The sequence below is a fragment of the Vombatus ursinus genome, unplaced genomic scaffold (assembly GCF_900497805.2).
Source record: "Vombatus ursinus unplaced genomic scaffold, bare-nosed wombat genome assembly UNPS02014830.1, whole genome shotgun sequence".
Classification (NCBI taxonomy): Eukaryota; Metazoa; Chordata; class Mammalia; order Diprotodontia; family Vombatidae; genus Vombatus; species Vombatus ursinus.
Genome location: NW_020954608.1, coordinates 30,290,144 through 30,304,205, shown reverse-complemented (window position 1 = coordinate 30,304,205; position 14,062 = coordinate 30,290,144). Strand labels below are relative to the sequence as shown.

At 34.3% G+C, this 14,062-nt stretch overlaps 1 protein-coding gene across 5 annotated transcripts in view; it reads right to left on the bottom strand.

Moving 5' to 3' along the window:
* UPF2 (UPF2, regulator of nonsense mediated mRNA decay) overlaps positions 1–14,062 on the bottom strand; it is a 126,601-nt gene that overhangs the window by 65,632 nt on the left and 46,907 nt on the right. For 4 of the 5 annotated variants that reach the window (XM_027838554.1, XM_027838553.1, XM_027838556.1 and 1 more), the window contains exons 6-8: positions 12,234–12,383; positions 6,459–6,562; positions 2,635–2,720 (exon numbers count right to left, since the gene is read on the bottom strand). In XM_027838554.1, the coding sequence (XP_027694355.1) occupies positions 2,635–2,720; positions 6,459–6,562; positions 12,234–12,383 (340 nt within the window). The remainder of the gene's footprint in view (positions 1–2,634; positions 2,721–6,458; positions 6,563–12,233; positions 12,384–14,062) is intronic. The other variant, XM_027838557.1, reaches the window with a different exon arrangement.

Genomic DNA, 14,062 nt, shown 5'->3' with positions numbered 1-14,062 from the left:
TTTCTCAATTTCCAACTAGTACTCCCAGTTTAGCCTCCTTGAACCAAGCAGAACAAGTCTAATCACTCTATCATGTTCCAGTCCAAGAGACATTTAAAGACACTTCATCACCCCACCCTGAAGTCTTCTCTTCTCCAATCTAACCACCCCAGTTCCTTCAACCAATTTTCATATAGCATGATCTCAAGGTCCTTCCCCACCCTGGCTATAATATCCTAGTTATTCTTCATCTTTTATCAATGTCCTACTTAAATGTGGTATCTGGGGGGACTGAAGCTACAGAATAAGATATATTTTCAGCACCATCAATATTTTGTTTGACTATGCATATTTACTACAAGGGTTTTGTTTTCCTTTGTCAATGATGAAAGGAGGGAATAAAGTAAGGAAAAAGTAGCAAAAAGAAGAGGGTCATTTGGGACACTTAACAAAAAAAAAAAAAAAAGAATCACATATGATCAGGACATCTGAAAGTTATATACTGAATTTATTATTGAACCAAAGCGCTGAATACAAAGGAAAAGCAAACTGTACATAAACAAGAGATTCACAGCTTCACATACAATTCTCTTTTTCTGTTTTACTCTATGTATGAAAATGCCGATTTTGTTTGGAGTCTGTTAAATTCAGAACTTTTACATATAAAATTCTAAAAGTAAAGAAACTGCAGCACCTAGAATTAGACGCAACATTCTAGATGTGGTCTGAACTGGGAAAAGTAAAATGAAACCAGCACCCCAGTCCTGGATATTACACATCTCTAAATGGAGAATAACAGTGCATTAGCTTTAGTGACTGCCATATCACACTGCTGATTTGTCTTGAACTGACAGTCTAAAAACTTTCCTCCTTTCCCCCTAAGCTCCTTATGTTTATGGGTTTAACCAGAGATTCTTAACTAAGGTCCATTAACTTGTTTTTCAAAATATGTTAATAACTATTCCAATGTAATTGGTTTCCTTTGTAATTCTATCTATTTTATGCATTTAAAAACACTCTGAGGGGGGCAGCTAGGTGTTGCAGTGGATAGAGCACTGGCCCTGGAGTCAGGAGGACCTGAGTTCAAATTCGACCTCAGACACTTGACACTAGCTGTGTGACCCTGGGCAAGTCACTTATCCCTATTGCCTAGTCCATCCCCCCCAAAAAAAACCACCATTCTGAGAAGGAATCCATAGTTTTACCGGACTTCAAAAGAGATCTGTGACACAAAAATAAGGTTAAAAACACCTAGCTTAAGCAACCATTCTGCCTATATCTTTATGGTATTATGCTATGCTTTTGTATTCATATTCCATTATCTGACCTTACTTCTATTTTCCTCATGCCTTTCTAAAAATCTAAATTTGACTGGAAGTTCTCTGAACATACACATAGATCTCTTTGAAAAACTCATGCGTTCCTTCTACCTTAGAACTATTTTACTTTGTGTTTCCATAATGCATATTGTCTTGTATACAAGCAGTTTATAATGAAATAAAAAGTACTTGAAACATCTCAAATAACTATTTTGTATATAAATATTTCATTTCCTCCCAAATCAAATTCAATATTTTAATACATAAAATTTTTAGTAAGTTCAAAATTTATTTTTCACTAAATATCATTCATTGTAGTTTTTGGTTACTGGGTTTTCAAAAAATTCTTGGTGTGGAACATCCTTCCATCAGTGAAGAAGAGTAACTCTTCTGCTACTACCAATAACAAGTAATATAGTATAGTACTTTCCTCCCTACAGAAAAAATTTCTTTCAATTCTCATGGTTGCGTCAAAAGAGGTCCACTAACATGAATATTCTCAAAGTAAATGTAAACACACTTGGAAGAAAAAAGTTAGTACACTTCCTTACATCAATACACATCTTAAGGAGAGTTTTAAGGTGGGGGGGAACCCCAACAAAGAATATGACAAAACAACACTATCAAGAGAAAGAAATTAGGCAAAAAATCCAAACTGAAACATTGATCCACCAATAGTCTTCAGTGTGAAAAATGATTTGCATAGTATTTATATTGGTTATATCTAACTATCCAAGATGTCATGAAGAATTTAGCCTAGACTCTTGCTCAGGCCTGCACGACCTGCGGCCTGTGGGTTGCTTATGGCCCACAGGCATGCCAAAAGATTTTGGGCAGCCTGCAAAAAATGTAGAGGATGTTTTGTTCTACATTTTTCACGGGCTGCCTGAAATCCTTTGGCAGACCGTAGGTTGTGCAGGCCTGCTCTAGATGGAACATGATGCAAAAAGCTTACAAAATTAACTTAACAGAAAAATTCTCAAAACGTTGTAGATTGCCCAGTAAGAGCACAAAGGTAAAAATACAGGTTAAAGTTTTTAATAAATGTACGTTATTTTCCTTTAAATACTTCATCTTAAAATTACAGATAAATCTCAACAGAAACTTTATAACTACTTAAGTAAAAACCAAATGTAGGTGAAAATGATGAATACTTATGTCAGTCAAATAATAAAAAACATTAGGGAGTCAAAATGGATGCTTGAGGACTTGATAAATTCAATACACAGGAATAATACTTGGAGGAGAAATGAGAATTTGAAGCATAATTTATCCCTAAAATTACTGAAACAACAGAAAATAACTTATCAAATTACTCTATATTTTTAATGCCTACCTTTGTCTAGGAACTATGAAGAGTGCTCGTACCAACTTCCTTCTATTTGCTTTGGTGTTCATATTCATGCAAAAATCCATTGCTGCCTACAGGAAAAAAAAAAATCAAACTTTTTTCTTTTAAAACCTCATTTTAAATACAGAAAGCAGAAACTCAACCTGCTACAACCCGTTAAATGTTTCACAAAACCGACAAAATAAAAGTATTATAAGCACATCCAAAACAATAAGCCCCTATACAGATGGCTCTCTCTGGGCTGGCTTATGGAGGAAGAATACAGGGTGAACTGTAGGTGACAGAAAAAAAAAATTAGATATCAATAAATATCTAAATAAATCTAAAGAACAGCAAAAAAAAAAAATCCCACAGTTCCATTGTATTTCCAGAATATAATGCCTCACCATGCAAATCTTAAAAAAAATATATAATTTAGAAACTTAGTAGCCAACTAAGGTAAGGAGAGGCTTGTTGGGAATCTAAATCCCTTAATTACTGATTTACCCAGTTGTTAAGTGAAAAATAAAGCAACAAGAAAATGATGTTTGTTTGGCAGATAATTACAGGAAAAATTATAACAATAATATTTATTAAATGAGAGTTAAGTAGTTATCAAGAATTATTTGGGAAGTTTAAAATATAGCTGGGAAAAACTTATCATGAATCACAAAAAGGATAGAAAATAAACAGTATACCTACTAAAAATAAGGCGAAAATGTATTACTCATAGAAACTAATCATAGAAACCCAGCTTATTGAAAGGATTCTAAACTGAAACTTGGTAGCTCAAAGTTGTACTAGACTACAAACACAATCCTGCAAGGCAGTTTATCTGTCAATCTACCTCTCTATTTATAACATTTCCCCAAATATCTGCTATTATTTCTATAGCTGAAAAATATGAAAAACTGAAAAAGATATATTTAAAAGAGGTCTTAAAAAATTGATAGACTAATGTTTTTTTTAAATAATTACAGCCACATACTACATTAAAATAAAATTAATATTAAATGTTTTGGGTATGTTTACAAAGCACTTTCCTCATAATAAGCTATAAGGTATATTGTTCAAAGATTGTTTACAAATTAAGAAAACAGAGGCCCAAAAAGATTAACTTATTTGCCCAAGGTCACATCTAGTTAGTGAAGTGGAGAAATAAGACTAGAATTCAAGCCTTCTGACTCCTTACTAGTCCAGTAATTGTTTCAGTACACCATGATGCCTCTGATATGTTTAACAGTCAAATTCACCATGGTCTTCAAAAGTTCGCATGATTAATTCATTAACATCAGACACGGAAAGCTTAGTGTTTCAGACTGAGGAAGGGCTCTCAAATTTCCATGGTGTATTGAAAAACCTCTATTCTCTTCACTGGTTCAGCATAAACTCAAGACTCTTCAAAAAGTAGGTCTCTGTTAGAAAGATATAACTTGTCATATTTTACCGGAAACTCTGACAAATTCCAATCAAAGTTAAACCATTGTACTCATAAAACTATTATCTAAAATGTCAATCCATCAATAAGTATTTAAGTACCTATATTAAGCACTATGCTAACCACTGGGAATAGAAAGATAAAAATGAAATTGTCTTTCAAGAGCGAGAATCTACATTTACAAAAATTCTTAAATTGACAAAGAAGTTAACCATTAAGTTTACAGAGCATTTTACTAGGTTTATTAGTTAGAATAACAAAGACTAAATCTGGAAATATTCCAAAGCTATTATAAGTCATTCAGCTACATATCTGAATTATTCTAGGCTATCTGGACTTTAAATAATTGGTTATTCCCTCATTTTGTTTTATTTGTTTTTTGGAAACACTGGGATTAAATGACTTGCCCAGAATCACACAGCTAGTAAGAGTCTGACACGTGAGTTGAACTCAGGTCTTCCTACAGGACTGGTGCTCTATTCCACTGTGCCACTTAGCTGCCTCTAATAACTGACTATTCTTAACACAGATGGAGACACAGAAATCCCATTCTTTTGTTAATAAAGTAAACTTCTGACAACCTACTTAGAACTAAAACTTTGTTAACATGTGGACAACATACAATACTAGCTTGCCACACAACTTTTTTTAAAAATATACTATCAGTGACACAATTAGTCAGGAAAAAATATGGTATTTATATTTCTGTATAAAAAAGGAATAAAACAATCTTTGAACATGAGTTGTGTGCTTCAAAAGTAATACCTTCTTTATCTGTTTATTGTAGAACTCAATAAAGTTAATTTGAGCCAACTGAAAAGCCTACATTGTCTTCCAAGATAGTTAAAAGCCAACTGGCTATAAAAAGAAACCACAAAAAAACAAACCACATATATGAAGAACTCTGTTATACTTTAGGGAATTATGAAAGAAAGTAAAGCTAATAATCAGATAGAATCCCTGAGGAAGTCAAGTCTAAAAGACTATTCATGCAGGACATTGTCTAATTTATTTGCATTTACCTTGGGGAAGAGGAAAAATGGCTGCCTTCTTATACACTCAATCTCATATAGACATGGAGAACATGAAGGCTGCTGATGTATTTACAGGGGCTATGCAAGAGGAACTTTATGTCTCCAACCCTATTCCTCATATTATATTTTATTTCATTTGGCTCTTTAAAGTTGTAATTCCTATTCCCTCCTTTAGACAGCTGAAGTAAAAGAAAAAGTGAATCCTGATCTTAATTGTGCTGTAATTAAATATATGAACACAACATTGCAATAAAGCAAATGTTAGAGAAGACAGTTTTTTAGAGGTTAAAATAGCCACAATTTGAAAGTCTCACAGATACACACACACACACACACACGGCCCTGGACTGAGAAGGTGGGTCATCTAAGTTCTAGTCTCAGTTCTGATATTAACTGTGTGACCGTGGGCAAGTGACCTAACCTCTCTGGACTGTGGCTTCTTCATCCAAAAAACAAACGCAAAGGTTGACCTAGATAACCTCTGAAATCTCTCAGAACAGTAATATTTTATCTGTGAAATGTTGGCTTTCCATCACCATTTGCTGTCTCCCTCTCCCTACAGGTCATTTCTAGGGTTATAGAAGATAGTACTCACTGCCATGGGGGGCTGGATGAAGTGGAACATGCTAAGGATCATTCACTCTCCATAGAGCCACCCAGAACTTGCTGGTGACCAATAGCGGCAGGAGCTTTTAACATCTGAATTCAAATAATGTCACATAGCTGCAATAGTATGATTATGCAAATCACCCAAAGCCCTGTTTCTATTATAATAAAATGATGACAACTCTCCTTTGATGTTTGGATATAAGGGGAACTTAGTGAAAAATAAGAAATAGCTCCAAATACACAAAGTAACTCCCAATGGAAATGTGGCCTGCTAAAATAATTAAATCTATTAAGAGAAAAATATTGATATACAATCAGGTCATTTCTTTCGGTGGCCTTCACAATCACATTATGTATAACAAAAGGAGAATAGTTTCACAAACTATTAGAGAAATCACAAACTGTACAGCTGCTGACTTTCAGACTAAGTAGTTCCAAAAGAAGGCGGCTGTAATTTCTATGGAGTTCCAAAATCTATTAGATTATGTAAAGTCACTCAAATGTTTCCAGATTTGTCATAAAAATCAGCTATTTGAAAACATGATGACAAAGATAAAAACTGAAAAATATACAATTCCACAAATGTGTTCTATTGATAAACTCACTACTTAGACCTCTTACTGCATTATGTAGGAAAGAGTAAAAAATATAACACATATAGACTTATATTAAGTACACTACCAATCACACGTCATGATACAAAACTAAGGCTCATCTCTGTGGATAGAGGTACATAAAATTAATCATACCTTGTCTATGAGATCTCGATTGACACAGTTCGGCAACTGCTGCAGGAAAGCATCTACTATAAGCTTTAGATGAGACCCAGTACTGGCTTCCTCATCTTCTTGTTCTAATTAAAAATTATTATTATAAAACATGCTTTAAAAAACACACAATATGAAAAAACACAAACAAATATATTTTGTGTGAGAAATACCAAGTCTTGGAGTTATTTTCTTAATCACTGAAAAGATTAATTAAGCTTCTTCTGAAGTGTGACCTTAGAAGTTCTGAGTATCCCAAAGATTCTATAAATATCTCATTTCAGGCTTCAAATTCTAACCTGCTCCACCCCATATATATTTAAACACACATACACACACATATGTATATACATATATATATATATACATATTCATACACCTATATACACACATCAGAAAAAACATTTTTAAATAAAAGTAAAAGCAGATTGATAAAATGCAGTGAGGTGCCAACCTTATAAAGAAAAATTTAGAAATTACAGGATAAATTAATGTTTGTTGGCACTAAATATAAAGCATCCCACTATTTTGTAAAGAATCATTGAACTATATATTTTCATGTTATAGCAGTATTATTTTTATTAAACGGAATTTCTCCAAATTCATCACACTTAAAATTAAATCTTCAATTTAAGATTCATGCATTTCACTACCAATTATTTTCCATAGCTTTTAGGGTGTGTGATTAATTTTTGTGCTTTCTGAATATTAGTTGATCTTGACTGCAATGTAAGTGAAAGTAATGAAAATTCTTCAAGAATATCAATCATTAAAGCAAGGTCTTGCAAGAAATTAATGTGAATTAATGTCTTTGCCAAGCCAGAATAAGAAGAATGAGAAAAATGCATAAATAATGAAGGACGTGCCTTCCACACAGCAGCAGCAGCTTTTAAACTACATGCCACCCATCTTGGTTCCAGTACTCAACTAATTTTAAAAATTTCAAATTTAAGTTTTTAGCTATGACATAACTCAGTTTGATTTTTATTAGATTTGTGGTAAGCAGAATAAATTTGGATCAGAAATATTTTAAAATAATTAATTTGTTTTATTTCAAATACTGAATCAAAATAACTGAAACCGGTAGTTTTAACAGTGTCTAATAATGATTATAAAAGAAAATGTTTAACAACTTCATAGTTACTCAACTTTATTCTCAGCATTATGTTAATATCATCAGAACAAGAAGCAATTAAATTCACTTTCAAATATTCAGTAATAAAGCTGCACTAATTAAATTAAATTAAAGTAGACAATAACATATTGAAAATACACTCTGTTGTGGTTGACAATTCTTTTAAAGAAACAAGTTAACTTTACGCATGGAGGAGTCGACTGAACTGTACACAGGCTGTGTTTAACAACCAATTTTCAAAGTTCCTGAAAATTTAACAATCAGCTCTCGAGTCAGCTCCAACATACCACTGGCTTTAATTAAGGATAGACTTGAAAAAATGGATTTCTCCTAAGAAGCTTATCATTTGAAATGGGTATGATTTCATGATGAAGAATTAAATAACATGTCAATTTATTAATTCTATACCAAGTCTTATAAAACAATTGCAGCAAAAGAAGACGTTGTACATTGTTGTTTTTTTTAATGTAAAAAAGTCATCAAAAGTCAATAAATGTAATGATTTTTTTTGTCCCAGTTAATTTGAACATCACTGTTATCACTCAACAACAGAAGTTTTTGGAAGAGCAAATAATTACAAAATCCCAAGAAAACTAAAATATTTCATAACACAGGTATAGAGGAATTCAGAGCCATTGGTGAAGGTCAAGCCATCAAACCACAGGGGTTGACAACCAAATTTCATAGGTGACATGCTGTCTTCATTTATCAATTCATAAATGAGGCAGTTGAGAGTTGAAGTTCTACCCTTTGTGCCAGGACCCATTAGTAGAATTAGTAAGGAATATTTATGGAAGCACATTCCCAAACCTCTTAATGGAACAAATTAAGAGTGAGAATTGAGGTTCTTCTGTACTATTCAATCTCTGTAATTCAATCCTAGAAAAAGGCCAGTTCTAAGGACTTTCATTACATGTATGCATAAAGTTATCAGCTAACACCTTAGCATTTGACAAACATGACTGCTGGGATCAAATGACAACTTGTCCAGAAGACAAATGGGACATGGGCTATGCACCCAAAGGGTAGGACATACTTGGGGAAAATGAAAGTATGAGGAGAGATGAAGGGAGGTCATGCCAAAAAAAAGTAAAGGCACCAAAGACAAATTTTGCCTGCTCAACAATTTTGCGGTTACTCAGTCATCTTAAAGGTCACAGGTTGCTAATCCTTGCCATGCATCACTGACAGTCATGAAGGTACATACCATGAAAACTTAATTTATTGAAACGAAAGCTAAAAGGTTTACCTCTATTTTTCAAGCTTCCAAAAACAAACAAACCCAAGAATATACAAAATGGTCATTAAAAATTGCTAGGTTCAATAGTAAATGTAATGCAATAGAACAATATTATGATTCTGTCATCTTTGATTGAAGTAACAATGAAATAACCTAAATCCAATTTTTAAAAAATTAATGAAGTTACCTTCAATTCTATTAAACATAGCCTCATGATACAACCATTTATACATTTATATCTAACAGAATTTAAAAGATTTTTATCATAAATAATTTATCATCAGTTAATATATTATCAATGAAAAATATATCATGTTATCTTAGTAAGACATGTGACAGAGGGGCATTTTATTCCTTTTCATTTCTCAAGAACAGAAAATACTACTTGCCAAGCATTTTTTAAACGAAATAATAATGATATTACTAATAACAGCTAATATTTACATAGTGTTTTTGAGGTTTCCAAAGTGATTTGTGTATATTACTTGATTTTTACAACTATGAAGCAGATGCTATTATTATTACCATTTTACAGATGAGGAAATTTGGGATAGGATAGGTCAAGTGACTTAAGTCAGAGTCACATAGAGACACATAACTGTCTGAGGCCAGATGTGAATTCAGTTCTTCCAGACTCTTCATCCAAAAACTTAACCCACTGTACCACCTAGCTGCTCGCATAAAGGGGAAAATATGATGAAAATAAAAAATTAGGCTCCCCATATTTCACTATCCAGTATAAACACTGTCCTATTCTAAACTAAGTAGATTGGAGTTCTAAAACAATGATTTCTTCCATCCTTCTCTTCTTCCGTATGCTTGCTCACTTCCTGGGTACACATCCAATACTCCATTCTTACCACCTAATTCTTGCCAGGATAGTGTACAACTAGGTTAATAAAGAATCCTCTCAAGTACTGGCATTTTTCAAATTTGCACAACATATTTCCATTGAACTGGAACTAATTACCATAGTTTACAGAATTATAACTTCAAATAGAGCAAATTCAAATATATGTGACTATTTCAGGGGATGTGTTATTCCCACTAATTAAGACCTTCTTTATATTAGCTGATAACATTAGGTAAGACATTTTTAAAAGTCAGACAGTTGTAGGGTTATGGTATTATGGATCTCACAGCGACCAAGAGGCTTACTTTCAATCTTAAATTACACAATTGCATTAAAAGTATTCCAGAAAAACATATCATAAATATATGTTAGGAAACGTAGGAACTGAAGTGGAGATCACAAAGAGCCAGTGTAGCTGTATCATTCAGAACAGGTCAGTACAGATAAGCCTAACTTCCATAACTGACAAGGTTACTAGACTAACAGAACACAGGAGTTATAGTTGACTTAGATTTTAGCAAAGCATTTGACAAAATTTTACATGCTATTTTTATGGAAAAGACAGAGGTATTAAGTAGAGCATAGAGATTCATGTAGCCGCAGGGCAATAGGAAAGATATCCAGGCAGATGAACGTGAAGCATAGTTTGGTAAGGTTTATAAACAGAAAAGCTCAACCCTTGAGTGAAGTTTCAAAGCAGAACAGCAGCTTGGGATTTTTCTCTATGACACTCAACATTATTCTCTTTGTTCCAACTGATAAATCACATACAGATTGGAGATTGCAAGTCCCAGATAAAACAGGTACCTAAATTTCTCCAATATCACATCACTGAATACCTTCTGAGTCTTAAAGATCACCTTCCCAAGTACAAAATAGGGGAGACAAGGTAGTAAATTATTCTGAAAAGGATCTGGGAATCTCGGTGGAATCCAAGGTCAATGAGTCAATTAGGCAATTTAAGTGACACTAAGAGGTAATCTGTCATGGTCAGGGAGGTGATGGTCTTGCTGTACTCTGCTTGGTCAGACCACATCTGAAGTACTGTGGTCAATTCTTATAATTGTTATAAGAAGAACATTGCTCTCCTGAGATGCCCTGCAGCTTATCAAAAAAGGATGACGAAAGACATCAACTGCATGTCACATATGAGGATCAGTGAAGAAACTAGGGATAGTCACCCTGGAGAAGAGAAGACTGCAGGTACAGGGTAGCTGGGGACAGCCAAGCAAACGGGAATGACAGCTGTCTTAAAGTAACTGATGTGCTACCAAAGAAGAGGAATTAGACTTGTTCAGTTTGGTTCCAAAGGGAAAAAGGTAGAGCAATGGATTTAAGTTGCAAAGAGGAAAATTTAGGCTTGATACTTCCTAAGAAGCAGAGCTACACAAAAGTGGAACAGCCTGCCTAGGGAGATAGTGGGCTGCCTCTCCCTGTAACTCTTCAACAAAGGTTGGATGACCACTTCTCCCCACTCCAATCCAGCCTTCACTGGGCTGCCAAGGTGATTTTTCTAAAGTACAAGCCTGCCCATGTCAGACCCCTGCTCAGTGAACTCCAATGGTTCCTGATATCCAGGATCAAAAGTAAAAACTCTCTCTTTGAAATTTAAAGCTCTTCATAACCTTGCCCCTTCAAACCTTTCCAGTCTTCTGCCATTTTAATTGTCTCCATGTATCATGTGATGAACCAACACTATCCTACTTGGAAAAAAACAAGACTGCACTGGCTACCACCTCTCTACCCCAGTGCCAGGAACGCTCTGCTGCCTCGCCTCCAAATCTCAATTTCCCTAGGTTACATCAAGATTCAGCTCACCTCTTACCTTCTGTAGGAGACATTTCCCAGTCCTTGCAGCACTAACATCTTCTGCTCTCAGAAAGTGAGATGTGATGCCCTTACCTATTCTGTGTATCTCTTATATGTACCTAGCTATTTACATGATGTCTCCCCCAGATCCTTGAAGGCAAAAACTACTTTTGCCATTCCTTTTATACCTAGCACTTAGCAAATACCTGGTACATAGCGAGCACTTAATAAATACTCGTTGAATGATTCCTATTCAGGTACAAATTGTATTCAGTGGCTTCTAGGGTTCTTTCAAATTCAGGTTCTCTAAGCTAAGTTGATAAGACTAACATAATAATGTGTATCTTTGCTATATATCTATCCAACTTAAGAATCATATTCAAATAAATTTATGCTAATTTGTAAATATTGGAAGCATGCAATTAAAATAAATTCGGTATTTGGGGGATGCTGTCAAGCAATGAAAAAGTAAAATGTCAATTAATTAGAGTCCTCATTTTCCCGTGTACTTCAATGACCAAAATCAGTAATTTGCATTCATGCAGACATATACAGCATTTTCATTATAAAGATCAGTTCCCCCAAAGTAATCACCTAATAACTTTAGAACACAGGGTCAATAGTTGTAAGTTTCTAATATCTCATATTCTAATAAAAGGGGTTGATGTACAAAATTATCCAAAAATGAAATCTGAATGTTTTACAAAAATTATGTTTTACCTTGTTCATCAAGAAGTTTCTTTGTAAGGTCTTCTGCTTCATCACCACCCTCTAATTCCAAAGTATCATCATTAATTTCCAGGTTCTCCAACTCAAGTTCCAAATCATCTGTATTTGACACATCTTTATTATCCTTAGGTTCCTTTGACTCTATTTCAAGAGACAGCAAAAGGATCTTTGAATTGTGTGTTACTAATTTCAGGTGTGCTGTGTAAAATAGGGACAGGGATCAGGACTGGACCTGTGATTTCATTGGTACAGGGAATTTCCTTTTCAGAAAACGCCCTCTACCAATGCAGGTACAATGTATTCTCTGCAACTTAAAGTCTTAAGAGAGTTGCCTAGAAAACGGAGGGATTAGGTGATGTGTTCAGGATCACAGAATCACTAGCTACCAGAGGTTGGACTTGAGAGGTCTTCCTGGCTCAAAAGTCAGCTCTCTACCTATATCACACTGCCTCTCATGTAAATAGACAAGTATTTGATTAAATTAGTTCATTTCACTTCTATCACTTAAAAGTAACCATGTTCTATAAACCTTAGCTAACAACAAATCTGAAAGAAAATTTAACATGATGATATTATACTTAGACCATCATAGCACTTCACAAGTATATTTCACATTCCAGAAAAGGGTGGGGGGGGTGTATTAAAAAGCTAGCTCTGTCTGAAAAGCAAATCAACCAATCAACAAGTATTTTAAGTGCCTATCATGTTCCAGGCACTGAACTAGGCACTAGAGGATAAAAGTGCAAGGAAAAATCAGATTGTCATACTGCCTTCCATTATAATTTCAGAGACATTATTAAGTGTGTGTGTGTGTGTGTGGGTGTGTAAAATATATATACATTAGTTATCTACTATGTACTCTGTGTGCTATTAGATAATATAGGGGATAAAAAATAAGTAGCTTATCTGAGGGGAGGTTTTGCAGGAAAAGATTAGATTCAGTTTTCAATATGTTGAGTTTAAAATGTCTCCAGGACATCTAGTTCGAGATGTTCTTTAGGCAACTGGACACGTGGGACTGGAGTTCAGGAAAGAACTGTGGACTGGATAAATAAAACAGAGAATCTTTTGCACAGAAATGACAACTGAATCCATGGGAGTTCATGGGATCACTAAGTAAAACAGTAAAGAAGGATAAGAGTAGAGGGTCTCAGACATCCATGGTTAGCAGACTTGGATAAGGATCTAGCAAAGGAGTTTGAGAAGAGTCAGACAGGTAGGAGACGAAACCAAAGGACAAGAGCAGTTTCATAAAAATTCAGAAGAAAGTATCAAAGATAAGACAGTGATGGGCAATGTCAAAGCCTGAGGAAAGATCAAGAAGGATGAGAAAAAGCCATTTGATTTGGCAATTAAGAGACCAGTCTGGAAGTCAGCCCAGAGACTATTTAGAAAAAAGAGACACTACTCCACACTCTTCCATTTCTGATAGACCTATGATTTGGAAAGCAATATGGAATTATGCAAATAGTGATTAAAAGGATCATACCCTCTGATCTAGACATGGAACTAGGTTTATACCACACAAGGACCACCGATAAAAAGTAGCCATGTAACTCAGAGTGCATAGTGAGAGGTTTTTTTTTTTTTTTTTTGGTTGGACACAGCCAATTTGAAAACTTACTTTGACTATACTTGTTTGTAACAGGGGGTTTGTTTTTCTTGCTTTCTCATGGTGGGGGAAGTGGGGAATTGACTGGGAGGTGGAGGAAGTAGAGAGGTGGCTCTTCATTTTAAAAGAAAATCTAATTAATTAATTAGTTTTTTAAAAATATTATTACACACACGAAAATATTTATAGCATATATTTATAGTTATTT